Source organism: Archocentrus centrarchus, chromosome 21 (genome assembly GCF_007364275.1).
Source record: "Archocentrus centrarchus isolate MPI-CPG fArcCen1 chromosome 21, fArcCen1, whole genome shotgun sequence".
Classification (NCBI taxonomy): Eukaryota; Metazoa; Chordata; class Actinopteri; order Cichliformes; family Cichlidae; genus Archocentrus; species Archocentrus centrarchus.
Window position 1 is genome coordinate 8984693 of NC_044366.1, and position 13713 is coordinate 8998405.

General features: G+C 40.7%; 1 protein-coding gene across 1 annotated transcript in view; it reads right to left on the bottom strand.

Annotated features, from left to right (window-relative positions):
- Positions 1 to 13713, bottom strand: part of LOC115800637 (neuropilin-2-like) — an 83041-nt gene that overhangs the window by 44456 nt on the left and 24872 nt on the right. Inside the window, exons 7-8 of the mRNA XM_030758119.1 lie at positions 10085 to 10240; positions 389 to 533 (exon numbers count right to left, since the gene is read on the bottom strand). Coding sequence (XP_030613979.1) covers positions 389 to 533; positions 10085 to 10240 — 301 coding nt within the window. The remainder of the gene's footprint in view (positions 1 to 388; positions 534 to 10084; positions 10241 to 13713) is intronic.

The following is a 13713-nucleotide window of genomic DNA, read 5'->3' on the forward strand; positions in this document are numbered from 1 at the left end:
AAGGAGTATATGTATATGAAAGAGCAAGGGCAAGAGTGCGAGTGCACATAAGGGTGGGTGTGTTGTGTGCATGTGAAAAAGAGAAATAGACGAGAGGACAGCATGAATAGAATTATGAATAGGAGTTAATGGATGGACAAATTACAGAAGTGTTTATTATTAGATTATATAAATAAAGAAACCCCTTTTACTTATGCCTGTTCTCTTCCAGAAAATGCTTCTAAGGGAGTTATTTTGGCACTGACCCTGTGTAAAAACACGTATATCACTGGCATAAAACTTGACAAAATGACTTCTGTGTTTTTGCTAGAATCCCACGAGGACATTGACCCTTCTCCCAAGAAAGTCTGAGAAACGCTACAGAAAAAAAATGCATCATCTTTCTTACCCGTAATCTGACAACCATAAAGCTCGAACCGCAGTGCAATGCCATTCTTCCATGTCTGAGGTCTAATTCGTACAAAGCGGGCCAGGACTGGCTGTGGGATTCGATTGAGAACCACCTCTGTGGCGTCAGCATTGGCGTGGAAAACCTGCAGACAGAAAGGAACATTTAATAGTACATTTTCATTCTGCCAAGGAAGAGTAGGAGGAAAATGAGCTGCAACATAGGAACTCAATAAGGATAATGGATACAGTCTGATATTGTGTTGAGTCATTAGGCATTATCATTTGTTTGGCTTTCTATATACTATATACATCACTGTGCAAAAGTCTCGAGCAACCCCTCATTTCATTATATTCTGCTTCCAAGGAGCCAGACTTTCTTGTTAATTACCTCACTCACTGATAATGCAGATGGACGGAGGTTATGTTTCTGGTACACGTATGCCAAATTACGCAAGAACTGGACTGAAAATCAGTGGCAACAGGTCTAATGGAGTGATGAATCCACATTTGAAATTTTTGGTTCAAATCTTTGTCAGTATGTAGAGAGGAGGTTGGGAGAGAGGTACAACAGTGAGTATCTACAGCCATCTGTAAAACATGGAATCTTTGTCATGGTTTTGGGCTGCAATTCAGCCAGAGATACTGGAGATCTTGTCTAAAATTCATGGAGTGATGAATGCAGAAAATTACCATCAGAGTTTGATTCACCATGAAATTCCATGTGGAAAGTGTCTGAGCAGCAACTTTGAATGTCCATATAGAAACCTGGAAAACTATTCCTGAAGACTACTTAGAATTGTACAAATTCTGGTTTTGCCTCATACAGGATAGTGATTTTAAGCCTCATAATTATGTTGAGCTTTTAGCCACGCTAATGGAGCTCATCAGTTCATCATATTGTCTGTTCATCATTTTGGTCCAGAGCTAATGCATGAATTTCCATAAGAAATTGGTGATTCAACTTTTCTTATGCAACCATGAGGTTCAAATTTGTGCCTTTTGCTGATGTTTTTCAACAAATTCTGGACAGTAGGATCAACCTTCAAATTTGGTACATTCAGTTATGTTCTGGGTGCTGCTTAGCAGTCGTTAGCATGCTAACATAGACCGTGAACACAGTCTTTAGTGTCTAATGTAACTCCTAAACATAACCACGCAGTGTGCTCTATTCAAAAACAATGTGTAGCACTGAATATTTTTTACCTGAATTTGAAGGGGTTTAAAACATATGTGCACAAATATTGAATGTCCGGGTGTTCTAAAGACAAAACTGCATTAATTTAAATGCAGCTTGAATAGCAAAACAAAAATCAAAACTGTTAATTTAATGGCACATGGGTGAAATATAGTGAAATGATTGTCATTTCATTCACTTACAGATGCTTGACCAATAACTGTAGTGAGTTCCTTTCTCTTTTTTGGGGTTAGTTTTATTAGATAAATAATAACACGCTGTAATATGTTGTGTGTTACTGTTTTTCTGATCTTATTTTATCTAATTTTAAGACCTGCTGAGGACCAAATGATTGTTTATTGTGTACTGATATGTAAACTCTTAGAAGTGAAAGAGTTTGTACATTCTTTTTCACTAAATTGTAAGATTGTAAAAATTATGACCCTTAAAGAACAACTTCACTATTTGGGGGAATACAGTAATTTAGTTTCTTTTAACTGCAGCATGATGACAATAATATTTAAGTTAAGTATGAAAGTGGAGTTAAAGAAACAGGAAAATGGGGCTAACATGACTCAATCCAGTTATTATTTAAGACATAACATAACTTAATATGAGATAAAATGGCAACAGATTAATGTTTCTCCTCTCAGTGATTAAATAAAATGCACAAAATTAATAAAGTGTCCATTCACCAGGGAAGGAAGGGGTGCAAAGGTTTACTTACATACTCACACACACAGTCTGAGAGCATGCAGTGTGCAATAAATCAAGGACATAAGTATGTGGGAGAGCATCCTCTTCTCATGTCTTCTTGACTCAACCATACACACACGCACACGCACAAGAAAACATCTCTAATCCCTTTACGCAGAGTGCAAAGAAAAACACACTCCACCACCCCTCAGTGCACAAACACACACGACATTCACTAATACACTGCTTCCAGACACAACTGCCCCCCCCCCACACATGCATATAATGTGTCTCCATCCTTACACAGTGCCCTCTGAGCTCCTACACTTCACACTGCATAATATGATTTCCTCTGAAAACACCCAAATTCAGATAAAAGGAAACCAAATGCAAGTGTGCATGGCTAGAAGCACTCTTTTTTTGTCTCTTGACATCAAGACTTTATATCTCTGTCTATCTGACAGTGTTGTGTCTTGCTCTACAACAGCCATCTCCGTTGGTCTCTCAGCAGGACAGCACAGCAGGGTTTCTGCTCTTCTCCCTATCATCTCCCTCTCTCTTCAACATCTCTATCTCCTCCCTCACTGATGATAAACCACTGTAAATTTAAGGAAAATAATCCATGCTGTTGTTTCATTACACAGGGAAATAAGCTGGTTTTCCCTCTGTTTGTCTAACACTCTTTCTATTATGTTATATTAGTGTTGAAAACACATCATAGTGTGTTTATTACAGAGAGCAGTAAGCCTTGTTCAACAGAGCCAAAGGCCTTGCAATTACTTGCTTGGCTACGCATTTATAGATGTTTGCCTTGTTTTAGGTGTGTGTGTGTGTGTGTGTGTGTGTGTGTGTGTGTGTGTGTGCGTGGGTGCGTGCGTGCGTGCGTGCGTGCGTGTGTGTGTGCACAAAATCACTTTTTTCTTCCTGTCTTCAATCCATTAAACAGCAGGACCCGTCAGGGATGACAAAATATGGTTGAAAGGAGTTTCTGACTTGGAAAAGAACCGAAGCAGGCCACTAGGCCAGCTGGGAATTGAACCTGTGACCCAATGGGTGTACAACACAAAGTTGCCCCCTGTGTACTCATGCCCTCACAAAAGCATTCATACTAGAAACTGTGACCTGTTAAATGATGGAAAAATGCCTACAGGCCCCAAAGACTTAATGGGATTGTGGTAGCAGACTGTAATTACAAGTGTGTATATGTGTGTGTGTTTTTCAGTGTGTGTCGGTGTGTAAAAGTGTAATTATGAAGTCTCACTCTTAGGAGCTGGGGGCTGGCGGGTGCTTTCTGATTTCCCTTGGTGTCCACGGCAACATTTTTTGTGCACACACAGTCACACACACACACACACATACACACACACACACACACATACTTTATGTGTATGTGGATACTTTATGACTCTTTCTGTGCATGTGTATGTTTGTGTGAAAGTCTAACCTCCAGCTTTTTGCAGTTTAACATTTGCAAAAAGAAAAACAAAAGTGTTTGTGTGTGTATGAGAGAGCGTAGCAGGCTCCAGAGAGCTGTACACATGCTGGCCTTTGACATGAACTTGGTGTCTTTTAGTTTTTTCAATTACCAACTTTGTTCAGGGTCATCAGTGATGCAACTCAAGCTGCAGCTTGATGTGCCACTGAGCTACTGTTGTTTTATGATCTATTCAGTAGCAGACTGAAAACATGATCATTGTCAGGGCTCGCTACCGATATCTATTGATTATCTTTATCAGGACTGTCATGATATTCAATAGATTTTTTAAATTATCTATACCACGTAGGGTCATGGGGGAGCTGGAGGCTATCCTAGCTGATACTGGGCAAGACACGGGGTATAATTGCCAGTCTTTCACAGGGGTAAGACATAGAGAGAGACAACCATTCACACTTGTATCCAAATCTAGGGTCAATTCAGATTCATGCAATCCTTTGTCATGTGGGAGGAAGCCAGAGCACCTGGAGCTAACCCGCTCAGGCACAGGGGGAACTTGCAAACACCATGCAGAAAGGTCCAAGCCATCCAAATGGCTCGCTCTCAGAGCATTCTTCTGTCAGGCGACAATGCTAACCTTCATGCCTCCCCTGTTAAGAAATTGCTTATAAATATTTATAAGCTGACCTGCTTGATAAAATTTTAATATATTTTTCTACATATCATTATTTTACACTGCCATGTTGGGCGTGCAGTTTGTTTTATATGTTAAACTGTGACACGCCTCCATGAAGTTAAAGCCAACCTGTTTGAACTTTTAATTTTGTGGAATGCTGTCTGTCCTTCGTGAAGTGCTATAAACTACAAGACAGATCAATAGTGCACATCAGTATCACAATAAAGTAAATTCAAGAGGAGAGACACTTCAGAATGAAACATCACAAAGATGACAAGACACACCCAGGGGTTTGTGCACACTTACAAACAAATATATTCTTATTCCCGTAACAACTCCCAGGTTGTGGCTCTGCAGTGAGAATCCACAGAGAGGAGGTGTAAGGGGATATGCAGCATCCCTGAGGTCTTAAAACTGCTAAATTCACTGTTAACAGTCTCAGTCTAAAAGGCTTCAATAACAATCAGCTAATGGACTACACCTGCAACCCAGCTCAGGTTATTAAGTGTGTGTTTGTGTGTGTGTGAGAGAGTCTGTCTGCATTTGTTAATGGTCTGATGTTCCCACCAATGTAAGAAGACAAGGGAAGCTGACACCAGGAAGGTGTAGGGTGAACAGATGCTTACCTATACACCTCCTTTGTCTGTCTACATCTCTCTCTTTTACACACACACACACACACACAAACACACACACACACACACAGATCTACAATATCAAGCAGAAATGTTCTTAACCAAATAATATAAGAAAGTTCAAATGCTACTTTTATTTCTCAGTGAAGCTCAAAGGTGGCAGACATGAAGTGAATACTATTCTTACCTTCATTTACACACACCTGCTCTGCTGAATAACAATAGAGTTCTGGGTAGTTGATTCTGGTTTGCAGGGAAAAGGCAACAAATCAGATCTAGTGAATAACTACAGAAAAAGCAACTGACAAACGACTGTGCACACCTCACGGGAAAGTAAAGAACAGGTGTGTGTGTGTGTGTGTGCATGTTGCCATGTCATAAGCCTGCAAGGCCACAGTCAGTCAGCCAGAGAGGGCCAGCGCAGACGTGCTGAATTATTCAAATGTCCGTGCTCAGTGTGTTTTGTGTGTATGTGCATGCATTGAGTTATAAAATAATAAAACACCTCCATCTCCTCTCATTCCATCAAAGAAGGCCAAATACACACACACACACACACACACACACACACACACACACACACACACACACACACACACACACACACACACACACACACACACACACACACACAGACTTCAGGGAGGCAACCTGCCTTTGACAGCTGAATCCAAGTGTGTATGTATGTGGGTGTGTGACAGAACAATACACAAATCTCACAGACCAAACGACACATGGCACCTTCAAAATATCCCCCGTTGTCCCTTTACTCGCTTTTTCTCTGAGCTTTTCTTTCTTCATTTGTCACAAACTCTTTTCTCCTGCTCTCCTTTGACCCAGCCCTCCCTTCTGCTTTTCCCTCACCTCACAGCCTTCCTCCTTCTACTCGGGTCGCTTTATTTTCTTTCCCTCTCCTGACATCCTTCCAGGCTGTGTTGCTGAGACCCCTGAACTATCCAGAGGGATTTGTGGTCAACACCCTTGTCTGCTATTCTCATTATTCCCCCTTTCCTGCTTCATCCATCTATCCCTATTTCTTTTGCGCCATGATTCCCCTATGAACACTTCTTTCCCCCCGCCTGCCTCTTTCCTTCACTCACTTGTTCCCCTATGAACCTTGCATTTCTCCCTCTAGTTTCCACCTCTCTTCCTCCTTCTGCTCAGTCTCTCCTCTCTCTATCAGTCCAGTGGTTGACTACGCAACCTTTTGCTGTGATCCATTACTTTCTTTGCTAATTTTTTTCAAGTTTTCTACACTTTCCTCCCATCACGATCCCTCTCTCTCCCTCTCATTCCACCCACGTCTCCATCCTCCATCCCTCTCTCTCCATCCATCCTCCCTCCCACAGATTAAAGTGGGAATAGGAGGTTTTGGTATTGGCTGAGGTCCAGTGCTGTAATGGCCACAGACAGGTCTGCCTACAGCAATTCAGGAGGGCTACGTAATGACACTTGTACCACGTCAAGCTTAAATGTAGCTATATACAGATGTTTTCATGCTCCTAAAGATAAAAACTGCAACTGAGACTAGATTATTTCTCAACCTGAGGTCTTGGGTTGCAGAAAATTTCTGCTTTACTTGACATATGCACAACTTGGCATACAAAATGTTATATGGATACAAATTTCTTTCTTAATTCAAATTCACACGAGCAGTCAAATGAACTGACATTGACTCCTTGATGAAAATCACGTCTTCAAAATAAAGACAGAAGGAGAAAAATACAGAAACATTCATGTGAGTTTGTGTGAATGTTTTATACTTTTCCCATCTGTCTCTGTCATTCACCCTTTTTCTCTGGTAGTATCTGTAAGTACAAATAGGAACAAATTAGGTCTGAATTTTACTCTCTTTGTGTCTAAAAAGTTTCTCCAAGTTAACATGTATTCCATATGCGCCATCTGGTTCATGACAGGCCTTTAATGACATTATCAAAAACATTACAGATCACACAAATCATCATGATGCTGTGTGACAGCAGCACCACCCTTGCGGGCAGGCTCCCAGATGTTTAAAACCAGAGTGTGTGTGTAGATATTTGTGTGTGTGCATGCAGTGCCTGCTTAATTAAGAGCTACTCATATAAGACAAGCATTAACATATAAAAAGAAGGAGGATTTTAAATATACATCTACTCACGTGCCTGCATGTGCTATGTTTGGATGTGTTTTTGCTCTTATGTATATGCATAATTATTTTGGGCATGGTATTTTTGCAAGAGCAAACAATCCATGTGGCTTCCATTATTTATTTTGTCCTCCTTTAATGCCGTTTGCTCATAAAACACTAACTCAATAATTCTTCCAGATTAACACACAAACTGAAGCACTGCTGCTGCCAAGCACAAAAGTCATTTGTTTAAGCAGCACAAACGTGCTGGTGTATTTCCTGATGACTTTCTCAGAGACGTAAGGAGGAGGAAGAGCAAATGATGGAGTGTTGTGAGAGAGGAAAGAGTGTATGAGTGGAAGGAGAGGGTGAGAGAAGATGTGAAGAGAGAGAATGAGTAGATATCGAGGGAGCAATTGATGGATGAAGAGTTTCTGAGAGAACTAGCGAAGAGGCAAGTGAATGAAAATGTCAAGAAGGAGAGACGGATGGATAGGTGTACAGTCAGGGCACTTCTGTTTATTTCCTGCATCAGTAAAAAGCTACAACTTTTCAAAATTAATAACTTAGCAATGTTGATTTAAAGCTTCTATGAGAAAAAAGAGAGAAAATGCACATGCTTAGACAGTGATCCACTGCATCAAGTGATCCAGGATCTGCTTTCAATTATGAAAAACAATTTCCTTGAATTATCCTGTTAATGCAGACGCAGCAATTTACAAACGACAGTATAAAACCCACTGCCAAAAAGGTCTTGGCCACTGCTGTGGAGTGATTTATATCTTTCTAACGTAAAAACACACACTCACAACAACACTGTGAAAGACGACAGAGACAGTGAGCAGGGCAAGGCCAGTGCTGACTGGCCATCTGAGGTGTTTCAGCTGAGAGAGGACAAGATGCTGACACCATCGTTTCATCATCGGATAAATAACTATCATCCACACCACCTTTTTGTCTGATCTAACTTCACTCTGCCTCTTTCATCGCCCAGACAAAGCACCATAACATAAAGACCAACCTGTATACACATATACAATATACGTACAGTATATATCTAGTTAATATCCGTATTATACCATCAAGACAATGATATACTGTAGTAGTGGATTAAAGAGGTGCCTGACAACACTGAGCTGAACCATCAGATTACAGCACAGACTGGCGCACCAGGGAGCCAAACAGCTAGAAAGACCCTACCAGTTGGTTTGAGTGTGTGTGTGTGTGTGTGTGTGTGTGTGTGTGTGTGTGTGTGTGTGTGTGTGTTTGAGGGGGAGGGGGCTGCAATAAATCAGCAGCACTCAGAGTAACACACACACACACACACACACGTACAACTCAATGTCTCCCTTGGTATTCAGTTCAAAACAGCTTTCCAGGGTTATGGCAGAAACAAGCAGGATTATGCATGACACCAGCAACTACCTTCGACACATTAATCTGTTTTGCATATTGGATTTTTATTGTCTCGTTGCCTGATGTCACTGTGAAACTGGGCTGTAGTTGCTATGTGTCTGCATGGACAATAAAATGGCTCATTATTCAGTAGATTTTCTGAACGCCAGTGGAGATGAAGATTTGCAATTGAGTTATAACTATGTAATTTAGGATCATCTGTACATAAAGTTGTGTAAATGTATTGAAACCCTGAAGCATTAAAAATTTGATTTGGTAAAAATTGCACAGTTCTGCTGTCTCCCTCCCTCTCTCTGCTCTTTGCCCTATCATGCTTGTTTCTGCAGTCCCTGGGTAAACATTCACTGGTGAAAATTACAGTGAGTCATTCTTTTATTTTCCAGCGCTGGTGGGCTTGGAGAAAGAGTGAACTGCATTTTTGGTAAGCTGTGGTGGAGGGTTACAGGGTCCACAAAAACTCCTGCATATGTAGTGCTAATGTTAACCAAAACAAGTCAAATGATTGCATCTAGATATTTGTGGATAGTTAATGAGACCATCAATTTTGACATCATATTTGTACTTACTATACTATTTCAGTCCAAATTTCCATATGCTTCTTTTTCCTGTAAAACATGCAATTTATTACTGCAACTTTAGTCCTGCACACTGCTCAAAACAAATGGCCAAAGATATTAGTGTTTTCCCATAAAAAATAAAGGTTGACCAAACTTAATATGTTCTAAATATAACTGAAAAAAAAAACTAATTTCCGCTATCATCCTTCATCCCTTGCTTTTATTTCTGTGCTGTTTTATCCAACCATCACTTCTATGGGAGTTAACTTTTTTCTGTAAGTCTTATGGGATCTCCACAAAGGAATTACACATGGTTAGACTGGAGCTCCTGTTTCCCTCTCATAGCAAAACGCATCCATATGTGACTGCGTGCACGCATTATTGTTCATGAAGGAATTAAGGTTTATAGCACAAAGTCAGACATGGCGTTAGACCGCAGGACAAACATGTGTGACCACTGCCAGGGGGAGAACGCCTCCGATGGAAAAAACAGCCAAAACCACTGGAATGCTCTTTCACTTTAATTGCACTTTCAACTATTAAGACTCTTAATACTGTCTGCTTTATTTCTACCTGGCTCCCCAGACTGCAGCATACTTACTGATGACATATCATGCCTTAACGCCTGTGAGAAAAACAGCTTGGAAACCTGCCCCAATCAGGTCAACATTAGGCAGAGCTTAGACCAGAAACTAAAAGAAACCAGATGGGATGGCAAAAGCAGAATGTAGCTGTAGCTCTATACAATGATGTCAGATATCACTGAGAGCTTGGAGACTTGTGCTGGTTCTGGCTTGGTCATAAACCCTTAAATGAAGCCAACTGAGTGGCAGTGGAAAGGCTGTAATTGCAGACACCAGTTAAATTTGGGGGTTGAGGTCAACTCTTGCTGCATATAATCCATCTCATATTTCTGTCCACCTCTTCCACGAGAATGCCTGTGGAACCCAGCCCCACGCTGGTTAGCAGCTCCTGCCACGTGTGTTTAAACCCACCTTATGGTTTTTGCCATGTCTGTAGATCATCCAGTCTTCTCCATTCGTGCTGACCTCTAGTTTGAAGGAGGTAACAAAGTAATTCTTCTGAGTTTCCTTTGAAATGGCACCCTGCGTGGCAATGCCCGTAAGCACCTTCAAAGTATGGAGGTCCACCTGTTACAGGAGAGAAAAGTTTTTAAGTTTTACTTAATAATAAAATTAGAAGTAAATTAAATTAAAGTAAAATAAAACAGAAATCCTCTCAGACTAATGTATTGAAATGAATATCCATAATTTAATTCTAATGCTATCAGTGATCTAAAATATTCTAGTCATGAGAAAAATGTCTGGAAATCCTTTAAGTATAACAGCAGTTGAAGACAGACAAATATAATCACACAAATATACACCTGGAGTTATCTGCATCCATCTCCCACATTCAACACTCGCTTTTCCTCCCCTCCTCATCTACTTCTCTCTGTTTCTTTCCACTCTGCACTTCTCTCATGGCAGATCGATAGTAATGACCTGGGGCTCATTTTAATTTCCTCCCATACAATAGCTATAATCACCTCCCCATCCTGATTGTGGATGCTACACTACGTGGCTGGCATGCTGCTCGCTGTGTTGCATTATACATGGGAAGCACTGTGCAGGATGTGAGCTTCAAATGCCGTAATTTCAAGGTCCCTCAAGTAGATACACATTTGCTCCACAGTGCCCAAAATAAGTAGACATAGTAGAGCAATGAAGCTATTTAAATAGCAACGTAAAGTAACAAAACATTTTTATGTAAAGGAGTCTAACAAAACAATAATAATCTAGTGTTTAGAAAGACACTTTAACACGGGTAATGAATGATTGCACATCTATGATAAACACTGCCGATCTGCAAATACCTGAAGTAAAATATATTAATATGCATCACTGAGAAACTGGAGTACTTTGTCACTAAGTATAATTTGTTGAGAATTAGAGCAGTTCATTGCCAGGAATATAGCTGCACACCTGCAGTTCTTTAACCAAAGTATTTCACATTTTTAAGACATCCAAATGCAGAGGAGAAGATGAGAAAGGTTCGACTGCAGGTCATAAGATTTGCTCTCCTCCGCTGGAGCCGTTGAAACTGGAAGATTAATCAGAACTTGTTGTGTGTGTTTGCTGTGTGAGTGTGTGCTGTATGTCCCACTGAGGTATAGTACAAAACACCAGGGGAGGTAAAATGCTGCGTTTGTTATCTGTCAGAGAGACAGGTGTTTTAGATTACTTCCACCAAACACACACAGGCGCGTGCGCACAGATACACACCCACACCCACACACACACACCACACACACATACACACCCACACACACACACACCCCTGCACCAGTAGGGCAAGACAGAGATCCACCAAGACAACTAATCGATAATACGGAACACAGGAGAGGAACAGATGAGAGGAGAAGGAGGGGTGAGGAGTATGGGAGAAAGAGGGAGAAAAAGAAAGAAAGAAATCGAGAGGGAGGGAGAGAGCAGGAGAAAGGCTAAGTGAGACTTCCCATGGAAGGTCCCTCATCAATCACAGAGCTGTTAGAATAACGGAGCCACCAGCGCTCGCATCATCAATCTGCACCACATCTCACTGAGCCTGGCCAGAATAGAATAGAATCGAATAGACTAGAATAGAATAGAACAGGTATCCTAGATTTAGACCACACACGTGGCTCTTGAGTCAACATGGTAAAGCATGCTTGAGCTGGAAACACACCCCTGCGCACATAAACACTAAGTTAAAAGACACCACAGGGTGCACGACACAAGAAGGAGACGCATGTTGGCATTTATAACAGCTGCTCATCAAGGCAGAGGCAGTGGAACGTGTACACACATGCACGCACGCACACACACACACACACACACACACACACACAAACACACACACACACAAACACACACATGCATGCATGCACACACAAGCATGCACACACATGCAGGGGCATTGCTCTGTGCTAGGTGTTAATGCAGAGGAACAGCTGAGAGCCTCTGTGGAACAAAACGAACCAACCACACACACCGCCGGCCAGAGAGACAGAAACGGAACATAAGAGAGGTAGACACTTTTTACAACCAAATGAATGCAAAGATCTGATGCATCCTCAAAAAAAAAAAAAAAAAAAATCGAGGGTCTCTCCATGAGATTATACAGGCAGTCTGAATGTCAGAGGAAAAAGATGAAAAATATGGAAATGAATTCCTTTCAGTCTCAAATGATGTGTTTTAAACAAAGTTTTCTGTCAGCTACTTTTGAGAGCGGGCTTGAGGGTGTGAGGTTTCAACTGTAGGAGGTATCATGTATTGCCTCTTGGCCACAATCCCTTCCTGTGTTTTTATGAGCCAGAGACCGGCTGCAGTGAATGTCTGAACTTCTGCTTCTAATCCACATGTCTGTGACTATCTGTGATTGTGACATTGGTCCAGCTAACATAAAGGAGACATGTGTTTGTAAGAGAACAGCTGTGATACAACAAGACAGTTATTTTTAATCTCTCCTGCCCATCAATAAAGACAGTTGCATTTTTTTTTCCTTTAAAAAAAAAAAAAATGTAACGCTTTATCATTTGCATAAATGTCTAAGTTACTGGTATTGCTAACTGTCAAATGAGACCAAAGATTGAGGGTCTCATTGCAAAGCTAAAATCTTATTGTACTGTGACTGTATAGTAAAATTAGGAAAACTGAGAATAAATTAAGCCTTGCAGCTGGCAGCCAGGCTCATCAAAAAACTATGAAAACAAGTTAAGGTCAGTGTTTCTAATTTGGTGTGCAGCATCTTCCAAAAGGGTTCTAAGATAAAGATAAAATAAGTAAGGAAAGGAAAGGAAAGTGTAAATGTCACATTATTCATATTTTTTGGGGGGGTTAGAAAACAGAAACTGGATACTATAAAATAAATGCAAAAACTCTGCAAACAGTGGTCAATCTATGCTTGAACTGATCCTAACTAGCTGACAAATGCAACCTATAAAGAAGGTTCAATAGGCAATGCTTTAGGGGTCATAGGTCAAAAAGGTTTAAGTGATAATCAATCTAGAAACTCACTAGTCTGCTGAAGCAGCCATATCAGGAGCAAGGCTTGCTGTTCTGCCTGCTCTTCACACAGACTGTATACATCTAATGTCAGAATGATCAATAGAAAGCTTCCGGTACAAAAATCTTTTGTTCCCCGCCTTGATACATTTGCATATGAATATGCGGATATTATAGAACTTAACCAGACTTGCTGGCTTTCAAATCTGGCTTTAAAAGCTGAGTTGTTTTTAATATGCTGGTGAGTTATTTACGAGATAGGATATTTGCCAATGTTTTAATAAATGTTTTTTTTTTTTGCTTTTAAAGATCAGCAAGAAATCCCAATAAAGGTGCTGTGTTTACTAGTTAGTTACATTAAAGGCTAAATCATCTATTACAAAACACGGCTGAAACAAAACAAATCCCCTCTAAAGATTATTGGGCCTTTGCAAAGAGCAAAGCTAAAGCTGTGGGCTGGCTTTGTGAGGCTATCAGTAGGTGACAACACACAAGGTAATCTGTTGTTTACAAAAGGTGTCTGACTGAAAAGCACCTCTCTGACCCATCTGAGTTTTGCCTGTCTTAGGGGGTGAGTC